The sequence below is a fragment of the Condylura cristata genome, unplaced genomic scaffold (genome assembly GCF_000260355.1).
Source record: "Condylura cristata isolate star-nosed mole 26May11 unplaced genomic scaffold, ConCri1.0 scaffold00020, whole genome shotgun sequence".
NCBI classification, from domain to species: Eukaryota; Metazoa; Chordata; class Mammalia; order Eulipotyphla; family Talpidae; genus Condylura; species Condylura cristata.
The window spans coordinates 11,819,524-11,843,628 of NW_004567121.1; the positions used below are offsets into that span (position 1 = coordinate 11,819,524).

Consider the following 24,105-nt stretch of genomic DNA (forward strand, 5'->3'; position numbering starts at 1 on the left):
AGGATCACTAAATTTACTGTGTGAGGAGGCAGAAACCCAGATGTATCATATAATCATTTGATTTTCCAAAAATCAAGAACAGGGAAAAGAAGTCTTAGAGAAAGTATATGATACATGCATGTTCTTAATCAGGACAGATAAGCTTAAATGTTGTGGAATTGTGACTTAGAGAGTGCTTAAAATTCTTGTGTCTGGGAACTATTGGGTTGTTATATTTCATTTTCTTTTTTGCTATTAATTTTGAGTGATGTCTATAAGTGGTCCTATTTTTGTAATGAAACCATTCTTCTGTCATAAATGTTCCATAGTTAACACTTGAATATGCATGATAACTGAGTATAACCTTTAATTTATCATATTATATTCTGTAATTTTTGTCTACTTGTCCCTATCACTTTTCATTTCTTGCTGCAGTTTTTGATAACTTGAGTCCCTTTACATTAGGGACCCAATATCATGGAAAGTCTTAGAGAAGAAAGTGTAAATCACTGTCTAGTCTACATAGGCAATGTGATCCTAAGTTCATAAAGTTACTTTTATTTCTAATTAATCCAAAGACATTAATCCACACTAAACTTTCAAGTATAGGTACCTAATAGAAACAAATGTTTCTGTGTAAGGACACACAATACAGAGAAGAGAGAAACGTGAAGGGGGAAATTTCTTAAGTTGTTTAGAAATGCACTAAGCTTCTAATATCTCTGCCAAAGTGTTGCTGATCACTGCCATGGATGGCCTATGGCTTTCCATGGCCAGCGTCACAGTTATGGTAACAACAATTTTTAACTGGAAACAAACACCTGCTGCTTTACGTAAGGAGTTGGGTATCATCTGAAGTCTTAGTCACGAAGAGAACATCGTTCCATTTGAGTAATCATTACTCTCTGGCTGTATGGTTTTACTGAGCTGACAGGCAAGGCACTTAAATGGTGCCACTCTCTTTTGCTGTAGTGTTGCTTTGAGATGCTATTTCTAATTTATAGAAATGTGTTTTTCCTTTTGAAGGGAGTGGTGGGAGAAAAATTATATAGCTGTGAATTGTAGCATCAATAATTTTTTCTATTGAGGTAATTAATGTTGGTTTACAACACTGCATATGATTTGGATGTATAAGATCATACCCCCCCAATTTATGTTACCACACCCACAACCAACATACCCATAGTCTTCCACCACAGTTCATGTGATCAATAATATTAAATAGAAATTTGAAAAGGAGCATCTGTCATCCCTCAGTCATAGCACAGATATTTTCATTTATATTTCATATTATCAAATTCGTACCAATTTGTACGATCATACATTGCTAATTTTAACACAGGTACATTACATGTTCTTCACATGGCATACATATTTAACTATTGTACCCATATTTGTAGTTCATTATAAGTATATATAACCCTTAGCAGGTATTTTTATTTAAAAATTAAATGTGGGATAGAGCTCATATTAAATTATGAGTTCAAGACATTTTAATTTTACTGGTGTTTATTGTGGCATTATTTACAATAGTTAGAATATGGATATCACGTAAGTGTTCACTGATAGAGATTTGTTAAAGAAGATGTTATATATGCACATAGTGGACTAGTATTCACTATAAGGAAATGTGAATTGCTACCATATACAATAAAATGGGTGGGTAGAGAGATGACTGATAAATTGGTAGGAAGCAGACAGACAGACAGCTGGCAAATAGAAGAAAGAAAAAGTAAATGTAAGGATATATAACTTTATGAAATTAAGGAAAATATTGATTTATCACCATTTAGGTTTTAACATTACAACACATTTTTATCCTATTTTTCAATAAAATCTAGGTTTCTGACCTAGGTGAACTTCTTTTTAGTCTCTTATGCACAGGGAAGAAATGTGAAGCTCATGCAAACCATACTTTAATATGTTGATATTCTTTTCTTCTCACAAACCTATGTAGTGTAGTGGTCTCAGAATGTGTGACTAGGACCCTGCCTCCTTTTCAACTTGTCTTTGGAGAGAATCAACAAAAATACTATGAACTTGGTAAATTACTAAAATTAGTCTTATTAGGAGTAAAGAAAGGGATGTCTGGATCATTTTATATGTCAAGTGACTGTGCTTGGCATCACATAATATAGAAGGACTAAAATAAATCTTGGTCCTCACTAGGATATCATTGATTACTTTCCTCTGCTTTACTACATAATCTCCAAAGACCAAATGATAAAAATAGAAGTCTGATGAGTCCTCAAGGATTTAGTGAAGAATATTGTGCTCAAAATAAAAGGCAATATCAGCCCAAATGGTATAAGTAGAAACTTCAAGAAACAAGACCATGACATTTTTCATTATACAAGAGAATGCCATTAAGTATTAAACAGAAGGTTGGGCCTCTGCAACTCAGACAATTTGAGACATGACTTTATCATTCCGTGGAATGACTTAGAGTCAAATATATCTAGGTTCAAATGTGTCCTCCATCTATTATGTATGACCAAGAACTAGCTATATCGTCGTTCTGAGCCCCCACTTTCTGTCTATAAAACAAAGGATGCTATGGTCTGTGGTCAATATGAGAACTAAATGAAAAATCAACATAAGCAAGTAGTACATTGCATAAAACACAAAATTCATTTAATACATTATTGTCCTTCTGCTAATCTTGTAGTTTCTTTTAATTCATTTACCTACAAACTACTCATACTTAGTAAGTACGGTTTCCAAAGTGCATGAGACATACTTATATACTGACTAGTTGATCTAATCCTATTGTCAGCAAAGGATCACTTTTAGATTTGGGCAGTATATGTTCATTGTTCTAAGAATTATTAACGTCAAGAAGACAATCCAGATCTCTCTTTGCTAGACACTAGTCATGTATCAGGCATATTCTGAAAGATCTCTGCCCTCATGTGATAGGGACTTGAAGATCTTTAACTTCTACCATCTGATTTTGTAAAAATTGAACTCTATAATTTTTGCCTTTGTTCAACAAAACAGTGTTTTCCTTAAAAGTAGTTGATATATTTACTGATGGACTTTGTAAGTAGATGCTACTTGTAACGCCTGCAATTTAAATCATTTTAAAGAAATCGCTAAAAATAATCTAGAAATGTATTCTGCAGAAATATACATATTTCTGAAGTCTTTGACTTCTGCTGTTTCTTTACAAAAATATATGTACATATACACAAAATTTATATGTAAAAACTTGTATGTGAACCATATATATGTATACACACACACACACACACACACACACACACACACACACACACACACACATATATATATATATATATATAATTAATGGACACTAAACCCCTATATCTTTGTGACTGTTGAACAACAAATACCATTGTATCACTATGCTACAAGCACTCCTAATAGATTCAGCTTTTACTTCAGAAACATTTATCAGGTAACTGTCATGTACCCGACATTGTGCTCAGTATATAGCAAATTACATACCAGTGAAAAGATACACCATGTGTGACCCCTACTTACTAAGACCTATATGCTTGAATAAATGGAATGGGATAATTCTGTCATGATTGTAGGCACTGCTAAATGATAGAGGAAGTAATGGAATATTTTAGCTAATTTGGTGAAGGAGTTGAGGGCACAGAGAGTACCTCCTAGAGAAACATGTAAGCCCTCATAAAGGAGAAATGAACTGTCTATTCTCAGGTGTGTGTGTGTGCATGGGCGTGCATGCTCTTTTCTTAAACCTTATTTGTGTGTTGAGGATGTTGCTGTGGTTGATGTATATGCTTTCTTAGAAACTGAAATTCTAAGACCCCTTTAATATGTCCTTTACAAATGGGTCATTATTATTTTTTTTTTCTATACTTCTAATCTGGGAAACTTAAAGGTGTAAATCTTTACACTTGGTTTGGTTTGATTTGATTATTCATATACATTTTATTGATTTTAATCTCTCCGTTTATTTTAATCTCTCCCATCAGTATAAGCTTCTTCGTTTAACTGTCTCCAGAAGCTCTGTGCAATGTTTCCATATTCCAAAATACTAGATCCTCCTAGCCCTTTGAAAGGAAAAAAAAAAATCATTGGAATTATAAATTTATTTTGAACTTTCCCCCAACAAATGTGTTGTTTTATATTGCTCACATTGACTGCAAAATTTAGATATTTAACAAACTGGACAAGATTAAATAAAATGAACAAAGTTATGCAAAGTTACTGGAAATTCCAAGAGACACATAACTACAAATTTGTAAAGTGACATTTTGACCCAATTTCTTAAAATAATGTATTTCAGTAATAAATTTAAACTTGTAGCTTGTTAATGAAAATCATGAAATGGAAACAAAAGGTTGATTTGTTTATGGCAAACTTAAACAATCTGAAAGCCTTTATGCCCAATAGTAGGTAGGGTTTGGGAATCATCCCTTAAAAAGACATTGTTACTGCTCCATATTTAGATGTGTCTTTGGTTAGCAATTTGCTTATATATAATTTTGTTATAATAAAAGTCATTTTAAAAGAAAAGTTCCGGCCCTCCCTGGTGGCGCAGCGGGTTAAAGCACTGCACTGAGAAGCTAAAGCCACTTCCGCATGAGTTCGATTCCCACCTGCCCCGGAGGTGACCACATGGCGTGGCAGACCTCTCCTGACCCGCCCGCTGCTCCCCTCAGCAGTGTACTTCGTCGATCTGCCTGCTCTGCTCCCCACTGTCTCTGGTGAATCCTCTCACCGCCCCTGAGCCTCTGGCCTGTACCCCAGTTCTGTATGTACAAATAAATAAATCTTTAAAAAAAAAAAAAAGTTCCAATAGAACAACAAATTTACAGAATAAGATTGGTAGATATTTACTTGAAGTAAATACGATGGGATTTCCCATTCCCTACCCCTTAAAACGATTTCAAAGTCAAATCTTCTAATAAAAAAATTTAAAAAAAGTACCCATTTAATTGGCCTTCATAGTCATGGGATTAAACAACTCCATCCCGGTGGCTGATAATCCCAGCTCTGTGGCTACCAATTTTAAAAATTAAAGTTTCTTTTTGAACCTTCATCTGCTGTCTACTTCTATTTTCTCTTTGCTAGTGCTAAATGGTTTGTTTGTTATTCATCATGAGAGTTCAAGTCCAGGAACTTCAGGATTTTCAAACTTGCTCTTGTTGACTTAAATCAGGTTATGTCAACCATAGTAATTGTACTGTGAATGCCAGTCAAGTGTATGAGGGCAAATTTGTTGTGTTTATTTATATACATGCATGTGTTTTTATACATTCTTTTCTAAAGTACATTGAAAAATAATTTACCAATGCTTCAGTTTACCTGATACTTTAGGATTTTTTTCCCTCTATTTCCCCATCTAATAATTACAATAGAGATCTATATTTGTAATAGGGGAAAGTTATGAAACAAACCGTTTGACTGTAAGCATGTTCAAATCAGTGACAATCTTAAGAAAATAAAGTTTTTTTTTTTTTTAAAGATTTATTTATTTGTTTATACAGAACTGGGGTACAGGCCAGAGGCTCAGGGGCAGCGAGAGGCTTCACCAGAGACAGAGTGGGTAGCAGAACAGGCAGATCTACGAAGTACACTGCTGAGGGGAGCAGCGGGCGGGTCAGGAGAGGTCTGCCACACCATGTGGTCACCTCCGGGGCCAGCGGGAATCGAACTCATGCGGAAGTGGCTTCAGCTTCTCAGTGCTGTGCTTTAACCCGCTGCGCCACCAGGGAGGGCCGAAAATAAAGTTTTAATTGAAATATTGGTTGTTTCTTTTGGGGAATATGGAGAAAAATTTAAATACAAGTCATCTAAACTCAGATCATAAGTATTTGTTTTCTTTTTCTTGTGAATGTTGTTAGACTGTGTGGCTGAGATAATTGTACCACAAAAGCTATGAAAATTAAAAGTAAATTTCACTACTTCATTCTAGAGATATTTCATAGTGTGCAGTCACTAAAAATATAATAATAAACATTGCACACTCTTCTTGGAACTTCAGATTTAGAAGGAAAATATTTATTAACTATGCAATTACAAGATCATTGCTTTTTCTGAAGTTCATGTATCTAGTGCTACTAGAGCATATAGTCAGTATCCTAACATAACCTGGAGGCACCAAAGAAGATCTTTTGCAGAAATAACACTCCTGTCAAGAAGGTCCCATTAAAAAATTATATTTGACTAAGAAAAATGGGGATGGGATGTCTTGAAGAAGGATATTTAAGTAAAGGAAGCAATCAGCTCAAAAGCCCAGAGGACAAAGGAGAAATTTAGAAGAGCCAAAAGAAGCCTGAGGAGGATGCAAAGAGGAGAGCAAGATAATGACAGCTGTGAGAGGGACAGAGGGGGCCCTATACACCTCATTACAAGAATGAGATTTTATCAACAGAGGTATGGGAAGGGTTCTAATTGACAAGCGATGAAATTAGTTATTAGCTGACAAATGAAAAAATGGGTGGAATTGATTGTGGAGACAATGCAAAATTACTAATACACTGAAATAATTATTGGGTAGGAGGTGATTTGCGGCCTTGATTTGGGTGGTGGCTAAGGAAATAATGAATCATTCCTGATGATGGGAACACTGTAGCATGAAAACCAGCATAAGGAGTGACCTAATTACAGTCATCAGGACAGTTATAACAGCTAAACTGTTATGAATGTTGGAAAACAAATCCATTGAGCAGAGGGTATATAATTAAGTAAAACATTTCCTTTTGTTTATCAAACACAGACATATTTAATACAGAAATCATATTTGTGTAATACAAAGAGATTCATATCAATACATTTTATTAAATATTATATTTGGTTCCACATTTATAAGTTCATTTTAAATTATAAATGTTTGCAATATTTTTAGTCATAAATATTCAAACAACAAATTTGTTAGTGCTAAACAATAATATTCTTCTGTATTTTTAAATGTATGTGACCAGTATCTTGGCAGATGTGGTAAGTGTAAGGTACAGTAAGACTAGCAAAATACAAAGCACATATAAATCCCTTTAAATCTGTGAAAAGTTCTATTTCCTGGAAAAATGGTGCAGTCTTTTCTTATGGACAGTACTAACAGTCAACATTTCTTTTACCTCTAATACCTCATTTGAGATATTGTTAAAATGTCTTAGCTCAAAGCAATATAACTTCATTTTCATGGAATAAAAACTTACAATGTACACATATACACAACTGAGTACTGAAATGACAGCTAGATTCTTGCAAAGTACTTTATAAATCAAGAAAACACTCCTTTATTTGCAAACATTATTCAAGGTCAATTTAAACTGTGCTACTATCATATATATATGATAGTATATGTATATATATATATATATATATATTATATATATATATATATAATATATATATTAAAGAAACAAGGCTTTCATAGAGTTCAGAACTATGAATATGGACCACTGTGGCTTGTATTTGTTTCTTCAGCTATCATGAACTATTTAGAACAGTTTAATAAAAAATGATATTGAGTATTTAAAAGCAAATATATAATTTTTAACATGGTAAGCTTTAAATGTAACTGAAGACCACGCAATAAAGTCACTTTTGTCAAAGCCTTTTCCTTTAACAACATATTTGGATGATACAAGATAGATTCTCTTGTGATGTCCAAGTGATTGATAAACCAGTTTGTGTGGAATATACAAGAACTATTTGGTCATTATGGTTTCCTTAAATGAGATGAATAAGAATTTCTATTCTCTGAATAGGACATAAAGTATTTTAGGCCTATTTTAGATGCTTCAGTGTGCCAAATATGGTATTAAGTTTGATGTTCATAAATTACTAATCTGGAATAAGAGGTTGAATGTATTTTGAAAACTTAAACCTGTTTCACCTGAACATGTTTAACTAGTTAATAAGAAACATCAAAAAGGCAAAACCCTGAGATCAATGGTCATTTTTTTGTAAAGCTATTATATGCTGTTTAAATTGGTTGTTCGGGTCTGTCTATAACATAAGTTTAATAACCTAGCTCAAATGCAGATTTCTAATTTTCAATTAACATAGGAATAATTTTGTTTGCTAAAATAAAATAAATGAATGAATGACAAGTCTGAAACATGAAATGTTCTAGGTAGAACTTTTTAAAATTCCAAATTTCAAAAAATCATGTGGCAACTGTATAGCTCAAGCTTTAAGTATTAACTTTTAACCTTTGACCTTACAGATTTTAACCAATGAAATGTCTCTTTAAACTTTAAAGGAAACAATGATAACGAGCGCCTGGCGATTGCTAGACAGCGAATTCCATATCGACTTGGTCGAGTAGTTGATGAATGGCTACTCGACAAAGGTAAAAAACATTGATTAAAACTTCAAATAAAAAAATAATTTGAACATAACCAAGTAGTATTTCATTGTAACACTAATAAACATAAAAAATAAATTTTCCGTAAAACTAAATTAAAAACAAATTAAAACAGTAAAATGTAGATAGTAATATTTGCATACCTTGTATAATAATTTCTATACATTTTTAGAAGTACCAGCTGTTTAATAATCTTACCCAGTTAACTTAAGGTTAAAGGGACTGTTAAATATAATCCACTAACTCAATCTATGAAGGTACTCATAGCAAGCATAACCCAAAATGATAAATCATTCATAGATTATATTACATATGCCAACCTCTAAATTATTAACTAAAATATATGTAGTTCTGATATCTTTGTTATGGTCCTGAAAAAAAACAAAAACAAAAAACAAAACTCTGTTTTAAACTCTAGGCATCTTAAATAGTGGGCAATATGGATTGCCAGTCAAAATGAAGTCCCTTTAACGTTTGCAACCTTCTAAGAGCATTTGGGAACAAGCCCTAATTAAACTGAACTTAAAGTTGTGTGCATGCTTTTTTATGAGCAGAGAGCAATCTGCTAAAACTGGATACTCAATTTGATGATATTGGTAATGTTGCTGAGGATTGCTGTTTGATGGAAATGTGCCATAATTTCTCCATTGGTTTGTGTATCATTCCTGAAGCCGCTTTTTACATCTGAAGCTATTTTTTCATTTTGTTTTGTTTTAATAGACTTGCTGAAAGCCAATCAGAAAAATATTTTGGAATATTTTTGTCTCTGACTTGCTCAGTGTAAACCATGCATTTCTTTTCAGTGTGATTGCCGGAAAAATAGAATAATTCAAATAAAAATGGACTATTGCCTTTAAAAAAAATAAAACACTTCTAAAGAATAGCATATAGACACATGTGGCCATTAAGTGAAATATGAAATTTTAGCATAAATCTAAAATTAGATTCCAACTGTTTTAGTTTATGCCAGTGGTAATTTCAGGATGACAAATAGTTGAAATGTTAGATATTTCATATTTTTTTAAATTTAACTTAGTAGAATTGAGACTAATAGTATAAGATCTTTAGGGAAAAGAGAAAAAGGATCCATAAAAATCGATTTATAACATACATCTATGATTGGTCTTTTAGCAAAAGTACTACATTTATGATAAGTTGAAAATTTACTAGTATTTGCCAACAAGTATGCATTTCATGGACACCTCATTTATAAGCAATGAATTATGAGTCAAATGCCTCTCTTATAGTTTATTGCTCTCATTATTCACCCCATGAAAGATCTGTTTTATCATCCTTTGTAGAATGTAGAGTTCACAATCAACATTTTTGCATGTATGTAATATTATTTTTACAGGGCGTCAGCTCACAATCTTCAATAGCCAAGCAACCATAATAATTGGCGGGAAAGAGCAGGGCCAGCCCTTCCAGGGCCAGCTCTCTGGGCTTTACTACAATGGCTTGAAAGTTCTGAATATGGCAGCCGAAAATGATGCCAACATCGCCATAATGGGAAATGTGAGATTGGTTGGTGAAGTGCCTTCCTCTATGACCACTGAGTCGACAGCTACTGCCATGCAGTCAGAGATGTCCACGTCAATTATGGAGACCACCACAACACTGGCTACCAGTACAGCCAGAAGAGGAAAGCCCCCTACTAAAGAACCCGTTAGCCAGGTGAGTATACAGATTTCCTTCATTTCAGAACTGCGATTATGAAAGTGGGTTTTTCTGAATGTGTCTTGTTTAAGATGGGATTGTTTCTGATCTTAGCTCTACACCTTCCTGCGAGACATGCTTTTTATAGTTCATTCAGCTTGATGATGTGCATATATGCTGTTGCTTTGAGCTCTGTGGGCACTTATAAGCTCTTTTGCACTATTTTGTTAGTGTGAGCTGAGAGCGTTGATTCAATATCCTCAGTCTAGCTCAAGCTGACCAATGACATGGATTTTTATTTTTTCAGTTGAAAGAATAAGTAAATGAATTAAGTGTTTTAAAGATCTTATTTATTCAAGTTCAGCAACTCATCAAAATGAAACAATGGCAAATTTGGAAATCATGAAAGAAAAAGTGTCCCTGATATTTGTTGTATTTTGAAGTCTTAAAATTTTGATTTGGTAAGCGTATGGTTTTCATAATTAATGATAGGTTTACTCTTTTACTGTCTGTAGAAAAATTACACTCTTCCTTTCTTTGACCGAAAAGACAAAATGTGATATTAAAAACTGTCTTTGGATAATGTATTTTACATGACATTTAAGGAATAGCCTTCACTTTTATTCAGCTTGTAGTATGTTAATTCATTAAGATGTATATATTACTTGCTTTCTGCTTATCGAGCACAGGTTTAAATTTTGGTAATGATGTCAATGAAGAAAGAGAAATAAGTGTAAGCCTCATAGAGCTTACATTTTATTAAAAACTTTAATAATGCTGTTCTTTTAGACCTCTTTTGATATTTATAGCCTTTGTACATATACTGTTAATTCTTTCACAGTCATATGTCCTCCTTAGTCTAAAATTTATTTTTTCTTTTGATTTTAATACTTAATAATGTCTGCAATAGATGCTACATTGTTTTTCCAAACACATGATCCTTAAGTCTCAAGAAAACTGCATTTTAAAGAAGAATGAAAACAATGATATTGTTAATTGCTTTTATTTCAAGTGTTTGAAACAGAATAAATACCAGATTTATTAAGAGGGTGAATTTTTAACAGCATTTTATCTAAAAATTAAGATGTTTTTACCAAAGAAAGAAGCAGATCTATTCTGATTTTTACGTTGAATGAAATGCTGGTATCAGGAACACAGTAGAGAAAGAGAAAATATCTTAGAAGACACATGACTTAAAAAAATACTGTAAATCTATAAATACAATATTGAATTTTATATATCTATAAGCAACATTTACTTCTTAATTTTTTCTATTTACATTTAGCCACAAATTATACTTTTTATCCACATAATTATTGCTCATTCTCAATGTGTCACACACAGTTCTGGGTTTTGGGGACACATTGGCAACAAGAAAACACCCTGCCCTTCTTTTAAACTTACTAGGAGACTAGATCTTAATTATTCTAAGCACAAATGAGAAAATAATTATATGACTAGACAGAGGTGATAAAAATGTACATTAATGAATGCACTAAAACACAAGTTGTATGCCTTTAACACCCATGTTTTGCATAAAACATAGTTAATTCTAAAAATACTTGAGCTATGGAGTATGTATTTTAGTAAGAATACATACTTTAATGAGTTCTACCATTTCATTGATTTTTCTCTTACTTGGTTTTGTGAGATTGTTGATCCTAACATTTTGCCCCTTGGATAAAGACTTGTGACTTTAGACAGAGTTATGCATTCCCAACAACTCCACTTGATATCTTTTCCTGCTACTTCACTAATGATTTCTCAGTGCAGTTATTGACTTATGGGCTATTTATGATAAACATTTTATTAAGGTGAATCTCAAGCAGAAAAAAAGTCATAAACTACCCCTACAAATAAAATCATTCATAAGAGGACACTAGCGTATTCAGAATTGGACTATTCTTGTGAATAAAATTTGAAATAACTGGCTTAGTCTTATTATTTATACATTTACAGCTCCTTAAGTTCCTAGTAAGCCATATGCATTCCAAAATAAGGTAATAGTTACTAGCCTTTTATCAGTTTTATCAATTATACATTTATCAATTAGCAGTTACTGTGTATTAAGAAATTACGCTGTTGGGGCCTCCCTGGTGACACAGTGGGTCTAAGTGGATCATTGTGGGGCTATTGATAGCACAAGATCGATTCCCAGCCAGGGGGATGACCCACATGGCACAGCAGACCTCTCCTAACATGCCCGCTGCTCCCCTCAGCGGTGTATTTCAGTACAGTGTCTGTTCTGCTCCCCACTCTTTCTCTGGTGAATCTTCTCACCGCCCCCCCCCCCGACCAACTTCTGGCCTATACTCCAGTTCTTGCATGCATAAATGAATAAATCTTTAAAAAATAACTATTTTAGGCCCTCCATGGTGGCGCAGCGAGTTAAAGCACTGCTCTGAGAAGCTAAAGCCACTTCCGCATGAGTTCGATTCCCGCCTGCCCAGGAGGTGACCACATGGCGTGGCAGACCTCTCCTGACCCGCCCGCTGCTCCCCTCAGCAGTGCACTTTATCATAGATCTGCCTGTTCTGCTCCCCACTCTGTCTCTGGTTCAGCCTCTCACCGCCCCTGAGCCTCTGGCCTGTACCCTAGTTCTGTATGTGCAAATAAATAAATCTTTAAAAAAAATAAAATAACTATTTTATTTATAAGCTGATCACCTAAAAATGAAGAAATAAAAATGTGTGCTTTTTATAGCATCATTGTAAAAGAAAACAGTTAGTGTCCATTAATTTCCAGTGAAAATTCTCTTTTGCTGTATGCTATTACTTATTTGAAGACAGCAGTTTATTGAAGTAAATGATCTAATCAATTAGTGATTATTTGGTTCATTTGAGGAGATATTGAAGTAAACAAAAGATACTAGTTTCATTAAAACATAGCTATTTTAAATCTTTAGTTCTTTTATTTGTATTTATCCAAGCATAAAAAACTGGGGTCTAGGCCAGGAAAAGCGGTAAAAGGATTCACCAGAGACAGTGGGGAGCAGAACAGGCAGATCTACTGAAATACACTGTACTTGGCTAGACTAGAGAGTTCTGCTGCACCATGTGGGTCAGTTCCTTGACTGAAGACCTATAAAACTACTTCTGCAATAGCTGGCAATAGCTTGATTGTGCTGAAACATTAACCCCTGCACCACCAGAGATCCCTAAATCTTTAACTTTTTAACAGACAATAGCAACAATTAAGTAATTGCGTCTTTTTTTTTGCTAAAAATATTCAATAATGGCAACAGAATTTTAATGTGAACTAAACTTTCAGAAATCCCTTTATATTGATATATCTGTGACTACAAGAAATACTATTATGTACATACAAGGAAAAGAAACAAACTGCTTATTTTTTAGTAACAGAATTATTTGTTGCAAAACTTCTTCACTGGTCACCTAATTTTTGAACTACCCTCCAACAACAAAGACAATATTGATGTATATAAAATTTAGCATGTTTTTATTTTAAACTGGCAAAGTCAAAAGTCTAAATATGCAATTTTTTTTAATATTAATTCCACGTCTATAAACTTTGACCTATTTTTTAGGTTAGATGAAGCATCTTTCTTTAAATCCTGTCTCACAGTGGCTATATCTGTGTGCTTTTATCGATTGCCTTACTAAATTGTGAAGCTAGAGGGGTCATTTGTTTTTCAAAAGTCAGACTGGATTGTTTTCTCAAAGTGTATTTTCCTCAATGATAACACTGAAGCACTTACTATGATGGCAATGTACTTTGGGGTGATTGCATGTTTTAGAACTACAGAAACAGATTTTTGGTCAAGCAGAATTAAATTGGATTCATTTCAAATAAATGAGATGAGGTTTGTTCGGCCATCCTACAGGGCAAGTTATAGAGGAGAAATGTATTTTCAGTTTTCACAGTCAGAGAATATAAAAGAATATTTATCAAAATGCTATTCCATAAAATCCTGTTTACATTCCTGCTTAGAAGTAAATATGCTTTAAAAAGATTTTTTTTTCTTTTCTAAGTGATAATCAATGTTCTGATTGATGTTTACTTTAGAGATATTGGGGACAATTACCAACTATACTGACTTCTTAAATAGGAATAAAGGAATATTGATAGTACTTTTTTATACAGAATACATAAAATTGATTTTAGAATATCTAATTACTAAGTATTTCCATATGACCCACACATCTCAAAAAAAGAGATCCTTTCTATAAGGCTAATCTTTAAAAGTAAATATTTGCAAATAATTGTTAATATAAAGTTCTTCTATACATTGAATTAATATAAAGTTCTATATATTGAAGAGTTCTTGGGCTTAGGGGAAAGATGATGAAAGGCAATATTTTTGTCTAACAAGTGTTCTCTTCTGAATAATCTGACAATGTCTCGTGATGTATATGCATCTTTATTTGAAAAATAAGCCAACTTGTGAAGGGCAAATTTGCTTCCTTTGCTTGCCAGTTAAGAAAGAAATTAGGAACTGTGCTGTTTCTTTTTGCTCAGAATTGTTATTTCTTCCAGTTCCTTCTTTGTATCACACCTTTTGATTCTCTTCTTCAAGAATGTTTTATAAGACATACATTGTAGAACACATGAATCAATAGTAATATCCGTTTTTTAGAGAAAATGTATTATGATGAAAAGAACATGATAACTTAGGAGACCTGGTTTCAACTTGCAACACAACCACCTACCTTGTTGTGTTACTTGGGCAAGTTGGTTAACCTTGTTGACTCTCTAACCTCAGTGGATTGAAGTAGGAATCTCTTGAATTGCACTGAGCTCTAAAATCATAGTGACTCCAGTGATTATGCTCTTAAATAGTTCTTATGATTACTATGTAACAAAATAAAGATTTCACCCTTGACTTTTACAGTAGTCATCCATCCCAATGGCCTGTGACATCCACATAAATACTTGGTATAGTGTGGTGATATCATTACTAAAATAGTAGCCCTTTCACTCTCAAAAATATCCTGTTGGTTCATGAATTATTTTTATACTCTACTTTTACAGCCTATATAGAATTACTAGTTTCAAGAGAGTCATAATTAATTAAAAAATATAATAGTGACGAGCTGTCCTTCATTCAATGCAGAAAAAAGTGATTCTGTTATCCGTACTTGGTTTCAAGAATCCAGAATCCATAGGCATTTTTTTTTTTTCATTGTCTGTTCATCTCATTTCAAAAATATTGAGAAAGCAGAGAGGCTAAAGCTTTGAGAGAGTCTGGTGTTTGACAGGAGAAATTTAACAATTTGAAAATTTAAGTTGTAGAGTGGGGAAGAATCAGTAAATAGGAGTGAAGTAAATGTATTGGAGCAATTCTGTGGTTATAGTTAGACAATGTTCAGAGTTGTGATAGCAAACCTACTCAGGAAAAGAAACTATTAAGGATTTGAAACCTTGGTAGGTTGTCAGAGACATGTATATTTCCTATGTGGAATGTCCTACTGAAATTGTGGTGTTGATTTCCATGGAATATCCTATAAGAAACCTAATTAGGGCCCTCCCTGGTGGGGTAGTGGGTTAAAGCACAGCACTAGGAACCTAAAGCCAATACTGCTAGAATTCTTATCCCGCCTACCCTGGAGGAGATCCACATGGCGAGGCAGACCTCTCCTGACCCTCCCACTGCGCCCCTCAGCAGTGTACTTCGTCGCTCTGCCTGTTCTGCTCCCCTTTCTGTCTCTGGTGAATCCTCTCACCCTCCACATCTCTGGCCCATACCCCAGTTCCATATGAATAAATAAATAAATCTTAAAAAAAAAAAAAGAAGAAGAAACCCAATTAGTATTAAAGTAAGAAAAACGTATTTGAATTTATTGGATATTGCTAATGCATCCTGGCAGAGATAATCATGAAAAGTTAACAGTATTTGTTTGAAAAATGTAAGCAAAATGCACACATATTTCTATGAAAAATATTTAGAACTCACAAAATACACTTTGTAGCTTCAAAGAGCAAAATTTTATTTTTATTAAAAGTATTAATTAACCTTAGTTGTAGTTTATTAAAAACTAATTGCATTAGTCATAATTATATGTATTCCTGATAACTGCTCTGTATTTTAAAATACTGGTGACATGAATAATTAATTTTATTTTCCCTAGTCTAATTATTCTGCTGAATTCACTTAAATTAAGGTACACATTTATAGCAAATTTTAGAGCATACAGGAAAGAAAAACACTTGGATGTATATTTTTAAATGGATATAAATGCATATTCTCCTGAAACGAATGGTCCCAGGTAAGAAAAGTGTAATTCATTGTAATTTTAAATGTAGGTAAGCAACTGCTATTTAGAAAATATTTTTTTCCCTCTTGCTGATAAGCAAAAGTGCTGATACCTACATTTTAAGGAGTTCATTTGAAGAAAATTCTGAGTTTTTTTTGGGGGGAATATTGAGGTTTTTAATAAATAAAAAAGCATTGCAGTGACATATCCAACACTGGTTTTATTATGACTTCTGACAAGTTTAGATATAGACAGATATATCCATTCATCCATACATACATTTGCCCATCCATTTTCATTTAATAACTGTGGGTTTGCTGAGCACTAATTAAATACCAGGCACTGTTCTAGTCACCGAAAATATAGCTTTGAACAGAATCAGATTATTTTACACAAAGCCTATTAGATGGGAAAGATGGATGTTAAAATGTAAAACAAATAACTTACATGAGATGACAAGTGTTATAGTCAAAAGACAGAGGAGAGTGGATGTTAGTGGTTGGGGATGTGTATGAAATTGGAATGTTTCTTGAATAGATGTGCATAAAATATTAGTGTTATAGGCATCAATACTAAGGAAACATTTTGGTATTATAATTCAGACATATTCCAAGATTTAGTGGGTCTTATGTGAACACTGCCAGACTAACTGGAAATAAGAAGCCATGGGTGGCTCAGAGATTGGCTGAGTGGGACCTGAGGCACTGCTGTCAAGTCCACTCTTAGCAATGAAGCTTCCTGTGGGCCTCTCAGTGTCCAATGTGGGTTTTCAGAGGAGTCCTGAAATAAAAATAACCTGAGTATCTCAAATTTGTGAGGGGGCAGAACTATACCTCCTGAGGATAGTTGAAGGGAGTGAACCTGCCCTTCCTGGGTGGCCTTGTGGATACAAGCAACTTACTAGCATTAATGTCTTGTTAATTAGATCAGAAATACAGTTAAGTTCTAAGATATATGGATGTTTGTGTGTGTGTGTGTGTGTGTGTGTGTAAGAGATCATGACTCAGAAAATAAAATTTGGTGATACTAATCTTATTGCATTGAGAACATTGAGGCAAAATAACCTAAGACTATGCAACCTGCTTCTTGAATGGGTGAGGTGAGCACTATTCATCTGCCCATAAATATTGCCTCTCTTCAAATCTCATTTCTTGTCTTACATTCTTAACTACTTCGGTGAGCTCTCCACCTAGGTATAAAAATGTTCTTTCAAAAATGCAAATATGATCATATACCATTCCCTTCCTTTACCTATCCAAGAATTTGGGGTAATAGATGGATTTCTTGGGTGATCATCCTTCACAGCTGGTCTCCTGTCTGCCTGACTGGAAGGCATATCACCATACTCTGTAAGAGTGCCAGTTCCCCCAGAGAACTACAGTTCTTTCAGAGGTCATGTCATTCCAAACTTCTATGCCATCTGCCTGGAAAGACCTGTCCAGTTCACCTGCCTATTTCATGCTTTCATAACTGTTCCCAGACAACTTCTCATACTGATTCTACATTCTGGCAGCTGGCAGTATTAAGAGACAATGCTGGAGTGGGCTATGAGGTCCCGGACATCCATTCCTAAAGCCGGAATGCCTACCTAAATCTCAGCCTTACTTCCTCCACCTACTGACTCTGTGCCTCTGGGCAAGTTACTAGCCTCTTAGTACCTCCTTTTTTCCCTACTAGCTTTATGATTCTTATATAATCTCCTTTTGATAGAATTTCATTAACATTAGAGAAAAAGAATGGCTTAAGATCTTTTTTCTAACAAGTATGTGGCAGGGATTTCAGAGGGTATTTTCTTGGGAAGGATTGGCCAAGGTTGGCGCTTTCTCTGATATGTCTAGCCTCGGTTGTAAGAAAAATGGACACTATTTTTATTAAATAGTTAACGTCTTACTAGCAAGAATATAGCATTTTCTTCTCTTAGTTTTGACCAGTGCTTTAAATGATTTATAACACAAATACTTTGTGAACTTCTGGTTTTCTAATGCACAGTTTGTTTTTATTACACCTCTATTCCTTTTGTACATATAACAAGAATTTTATTTGATGGGAAGGAGGAAGTATCATCTGAGCATAAAAGAATTTTCTTTGATGGGAAGGAGGAAGTATCATCTGAGCATAAAAAAATGTGTGTGTCTTTTTGTGTTCCAAATACTTGCTTTCTTTCCTGTAATATATAAAAGTTTAAGCTTTTTTTTTTTTATGAAGTGAAGATGAAATTTAAATCTCTGATGGTTTCTTGATTTTTTTATTGTCTAGAGCCTCTTTAGATTTTCTTATCATAGAAAAGTTATCAGAATAGTTTCACAATGATTAAAAAAAAATCATAAAGCTAGAACCACACCAAAGCAACTGCCTTTATACAACACTTACCAAAAAACTTCAGGCTGACCCATAATTGCAATGTCTAACTATTTTTTTCCAGTAAGTTTTCTAAATGATAATAAATATATATATACATATATATGTGTATATAAAGGTATGTGTATTTATATATGTATGTGTATCCACCACAGTATAAGTTGTCTTAAAATAAAAAAATCAGTAAATATCTTTTTTTGTTTTTAACATGAAAAAATTCACTTTGCAAAGTATTATAGTTTTAATAGTGTGAGTGAGGTACATTGATGGTTTTATAGCAAGTTCTAAATTACCCTAAATCAACAATAGCCAAGATTTGTACATCACAGATGTACAGTCTATTATTAACATCATCACTGACACAGTTGAAACTCAAATTTAAAGGAGAGAAGATATTTTAGTCCCTTTATAATAACATGCATATTGAGGCAATACACTCGTACTAATCCACGTCCTACACGTTAGCAGTGTGCTAGATATTACCCTGGCTTGCAGTTGTCCACATTCTGCAGATTGCTGTTTCTAAAATAGCTGGCAGCATCCAATCTGTGGATTTGATGAGGTACACTATGGCCCTGGCCTATTATATCCTCTCATCGGACTTCTCTAGCGAAGCAGGATCTGGAGACTCCCTGAGAGTCACAAAGGGGAAGTTGAATCATCTTACTCTTTACATGAAATAAGTACTATGGTAGTGAGTGATAGTGATATAAATATATATTAATGGGTAGCTAAGAAAAAGTTTCCCTTAGGTGTTCCTGAGTCAGTGCTGTACCGCTGAATTTGAAATACTGGAGATCTCATGATAGTTCAAATAACATGGTCAGTAATAGTTAAAATAGAATGGTTAAAATACCATGGCTCTGATACTGGTACATTTTTAATATCAATGTTAAACTGTAAAAGGTGAGCAAATACAACTGGAAAGTTTAAAATAATGTTATTTAATGACAGTTTCTTTGGTAATGTCAACTAAACTTGCACAAGTAAAGATCTCAGAATGGCATCTGACACAGTGGACGGTTGCCTTTACTTTAGATAGTATCCTTGTACTCTCTCTGCCACCACTCTTTAGGTGATCTTTTTTCTTTTGTTTTTCTTTTTTGTGTCTCCTTTATTTCTTTCTTCAACGTTCTAGACTCTATTGTAGCCACTGCAATTCACAGATGAGGGCTCAATGTCAAATAAACAAATTGGGCTTGAATTTAATCAACAATATCCAAGGACTACATAAATGTATTCAAGTGTAGATTCCCTAAAATACTGGCAAACTAATCACATCTGAAGTCTCTCTCCTGACCAAGTTATTTTAACTGTTATGAGATTCAGCAGTAAAACTGACTCTGGAACACTTGAGGGAAACCTCTTCCTAGCTTACCTCTATAGCAGCTATCCCTTAAAGTATATATAAAGACTGTGTATCTAGGGATCCATATCAGGAATGGAAGAGAATATTCACATTCCATTAAAGGGATGCTCTCTGGTTCTAATGTCCATTTTTCAGAAATGAAAAGATTTTTACCAAGATTCTTTCAATTTTATGTTGACATCTTTATATCTGACTTTTCCATGCACAGCATTAACTGGCCATATAATAATTCTAGATAGAATCAACAGGCAAATCCTGTCCTAACAACAGAATAGGAGGTAATACCCAATAGGGCAATGAGATGACCCACTTATGCTCTTAGAAACTGGTGGCTTCCCACTTCCAAAGTAAAAAATTTCATTGTAATTTCAGACACAGGCTCATTTACATTTGACTGTCTGACATGGTCTAATTTTTTTTTTTTTAATTGCCTCATTTTCTTATACACTCGTCTCAGTGTGGCCTTGCATTCTACATTATTTGGAAATTTGATTCAGAAAACAAAATGTATAAAGCACATCGTCTGAAGTTTGCCATTGGCATGCTAGCAATAAGAATCTATTTATATTCCCTCATCATAAAATGCATCTTTTCAATTTCAGTCTTTCCATATGTTGCCCCATCCTTTTTTTCCTGTGCCAAAGTTGTACCTATGACCTTACTAGTAATTCACTCTGTATTTATAAAGTTTTAAATCTTTGCTAATGTTAATAGTATAGAACAGTTTTAGACCTTGCATTTCATTTGGAAATTTCCCAAACAACCCTAAGCAAAATGCCTTCTCTGTTTTCATAGCCCTTTGGAAAAATTGATAGATATTCAGATATGTAGACGAGTAGATAATTATTTACCTGAAATTGTCTATTTCTCAGAATCAATAACCTTAACTTAGTTTTCCTTCTCACAGTGTCTTAAAGTCAAGATCGGTGCTTATTCAGCTGTGTACATTCAGCTCCTAACATGATACCTGATGTAAAGTGAACATTTGAATGAATATTTTTTGAAAGAATGAATTAATGAAACACACAGTTCATTTTCAAATGAAGAGATAAGGTTTCCTGTCTTGAATTTTCCTGGACTCAATTTCCTGCATTTTTTTTTTTTTTTTTTTTTTTTTTTTTTTTTTTTTTTTTTGCTGAGAATACATACAGTACATACAAGACAGGAGTAAAGGAATTAGCTTCCTCCATATACACAGTATAGACTCAGTTTCAAAATACCTTTTTTTTTTAATATGCATACCTACTCAAGACAATGGCATGAATGTGATATACAGGAAGCAAAATTCTGATAATGATATATATTGTTGGCATTTCACAGAAGTCTAGGGAGGAAACTAGTACTTATCCATAAACTGGAAAGGTTAAGAGTATGAAGTAGTATAATTTTTCCTACAATGCTACAGATTGGCAGGTAAAAAAAAATGCTTTTCCTGAGGTTTAGTAGTGTGTCATCTTTTGGGGTTTTAGCAGTTAACCATGTGAGGGACAGCGGTGTTCATGATCACCTCTTCAAATGAATGTTTTATAACTGGCTTGTTTGTAACTGTGCACTCATTGTAATAATACAAAGCAGACTGACTTTGAGACAGTTGTACCACTGGTTGTAAATTCTCTAGAACAAAGCACCCTTTGCTGTCTTACACCTCCAGAAGCAGACATCCCACTGTTGATTGCTATGAGCAGTCAAATTCTAATATTTCATAGTGAGCTGGAGCAATACCTTCTTCAAGAGTCAATAACTCACATTGTCAAATCCTTCGTGTGATTTTTTTTTTTAATATCTCTAGCTAACTTTGATGAGTAGAATAAACAGTTAAAAATGTCTAGGGAAGCAGTGAGGAAGTCTGATCCAAGAACCATTACTGCCAAACTCTTTGACAAGGCTTCAAGAAAGTCTTGGGTTAGACTGGGTTTTTAGATGCTGACTTTTGCTAGAAATCAGATAGAACTGGGGAAAGAGTATAATGTTTGAAAAGTCAATCATTCCCAAGTTATTTTCATAGGCAATTTAAAATGAGAACCAAGTAAAAAAGAACTAGGGAAGTAGAGATTAGAGAAACATGCTGGCATAACACTAATTGGACACAAACACTTAAAAGGAAGTTTGGGCAGTGGAATTAATGTGTCTTTTCAGTTCGGTTCTTGGGTTCACTCTGGGAAAGGTTTCACCAGAGCTCCCCTTTCAGCAGCACACGGTGAGATTCTTCATGAGACAGAGACTCAGTTATGTTTAAAGAGTGAGTTTATTTGAAAGAGACAGGAGAGGAGAAGACACTTGCATAGGTGCAAGTGGGCAAGAAGAGCTACCCTAAAAGGGGCAGGCTTGCAGAGAGAGGCCTGAATAGCTGCAGGCAGACGGCCTGAGGAGAGAGCGGCCTCCGTGAGGAAGGTCAATGCAGAGAAGTCCCGGCATGGTCACAGGAAGGCAAGGAGGCTGCTGCCCCACACAGGGAGAGAGTGGGGGGAAATAAGCGCCTGCATAGTCACAGGTGGGCAGTGGAGCAACTGCCAGTGGTGGTGGAAAGGCTGCCCTAACACAGGCAGTTTCTCCTTGGGAGGGGCTCACTCCTGCTGAGCCTAGGTAGAACTTGAGAGGACTGGAGATTTCCTGATGAGCTTCCTCTCCAAGTCCTTATCTTTCACCTTTTGGGTCTGAGCCTCAGGCACAGCCTCCAGCAGTCTGTTATCTGCTGGGACCTTGATGTTATGGCTGTGTCCATTGCTGTACTGGCCCCTCCTGTCTGTCCCCTTTGTGTGACTCAGTCTTGTGAAGCCTCCCTGCATTCCTTCCCCCATCAGAATGATGGACAGATAAATCTAGACAAAGCCTATTAAATGGCTAAAGAGTTTATTCAGGCTATGTGTGTTATTTCAAAATACAACATATTTAAATGGGTGGTACTTCAAATTCCAAATAATAACAAATATAACCTCCTCTTTTATACTATTTCTGGCTTTGATAGCAGGATACTGGAAGAGTTCCCTTTAATTCTTTGTTGTATGTATGCAAAACAAGTGGGGATAATTGTTAAATTATTAAGGTAATTCCACCAGATGAAAAAAATCAATATGACTTAAAAGATGGTGTGAGAGAAAAATCCTCCAACTACACTCTCTCCACCTTCAGTCTTATCTCCAGGGGTGGTGTGTTTTCATACTTTTTTGATAATTAGTTTCACATTTCTAAATAATACATTAAATTTCCATGTGTCTATTTATACCTTTCATATATTATTAATGCAATATCCGGTATAAAAACTGGCCTTTTATAATTACATTTTCCTTTTTTCACAGTATCTTATTTAAATGTCTGTTTCATTAATTTACAATGTTAACTCTTGAGTATTCATATTAGCAAGATAAAGGTGAAGTAGTCCTCTGTTCCTTGAACTTACCTCTGTGTTTCATATCTCACCATCATTTTGCATTTCCAGAAATGTTAACTTCAGCATTGACAGCCATTACCAAATCTTCAAAAATTTATCTATGAGTAAGCAATAAAAAAGCATTTAGATCAACACTACTGTGTACATATTGTGCAATGTTAGTCAGTCTAGTGGTATGTGATTATTACATATTTTTCCTAGGGATCCAATACATTAAGTAAACTGCTTCAAAGAGGAATTTTTCCAGGAACAAGGTCAAATGAATTATCTTCCATCATATAAATTGCTTAAAATCAGGTCATTACATTTTACTTCATATTTGGAGTATTCCAAACATTTTTACATATTTTTGTTTTCCTCAATATCTTCATTTTTTCTTACATTTGTCCTTGCCTTAATTATATCATCACTTTAAATTCTGAGTCACTTCTTGCAGCCCTCTCTTTGCCCCCCACCCCCACCCCCACCATGTCTCTTTTCTGTGCCTTCTGCTCTGGAACATGATTCTGTGTGGGTTGTTCTGTGGTGTGACACGAGTCCCTTCTCAGGGTCAGAGTGTGCGGAGTATCAGACTTCTCTATGAAGATGACGCTTTATCAGACATCCTAATGTCAACATGAAGAGAGCTTCCACAGTTAGAGTCAAACTTTTCTTGGGCAGTTTCTGTGCTGGTTCATTGTTGTATTATTTTGCTTGGGGTAAAAAAAAAAAATTACTCTGCTCAATATTTCACATGGTTATGTTAATTATCTATTGCTGTGTAACAGATTATCCCAAAATTAGCAAGATAAAACAATAAAGATTTATTATCTCAAAAGTTTTGTGG

General features: G+C 34.3%; 1 protein-coding gene across 12 annotated transcripts in view; it reads left to right on the forward strand.

The window, feature by feature from the left end:
* The window catches only part of NRXN1 (neurexin 1), a 976,600-nt gene that overhangs the window by 840,339 nt on the left and 112,156 nt on the right, over nt 1–24,105 (forward strand). For 8 of the 12 annotated variants that reach the window (XM_012727414.1, XM_012727413.1, XM_012727415.1 and 5 more), the window contains 2 exons: nt 8,189–8,278; nt 9,648–9,967. In XM_012727414.1, the coding sequence (XP_012582868.1) occupies nt 8,189–8,278; nt 9,648–9,967 (410 nt within the window). The remainder of the gene's footprint in view (nt 1–8,188; nt 8,279–9,647; nt 9,968–24,105) is intronic. The other 4 variants (XM_012727421.1, XM_004686205.2, XM_012727422.1 and 1 more) reach the window with 1 other exon arrangement.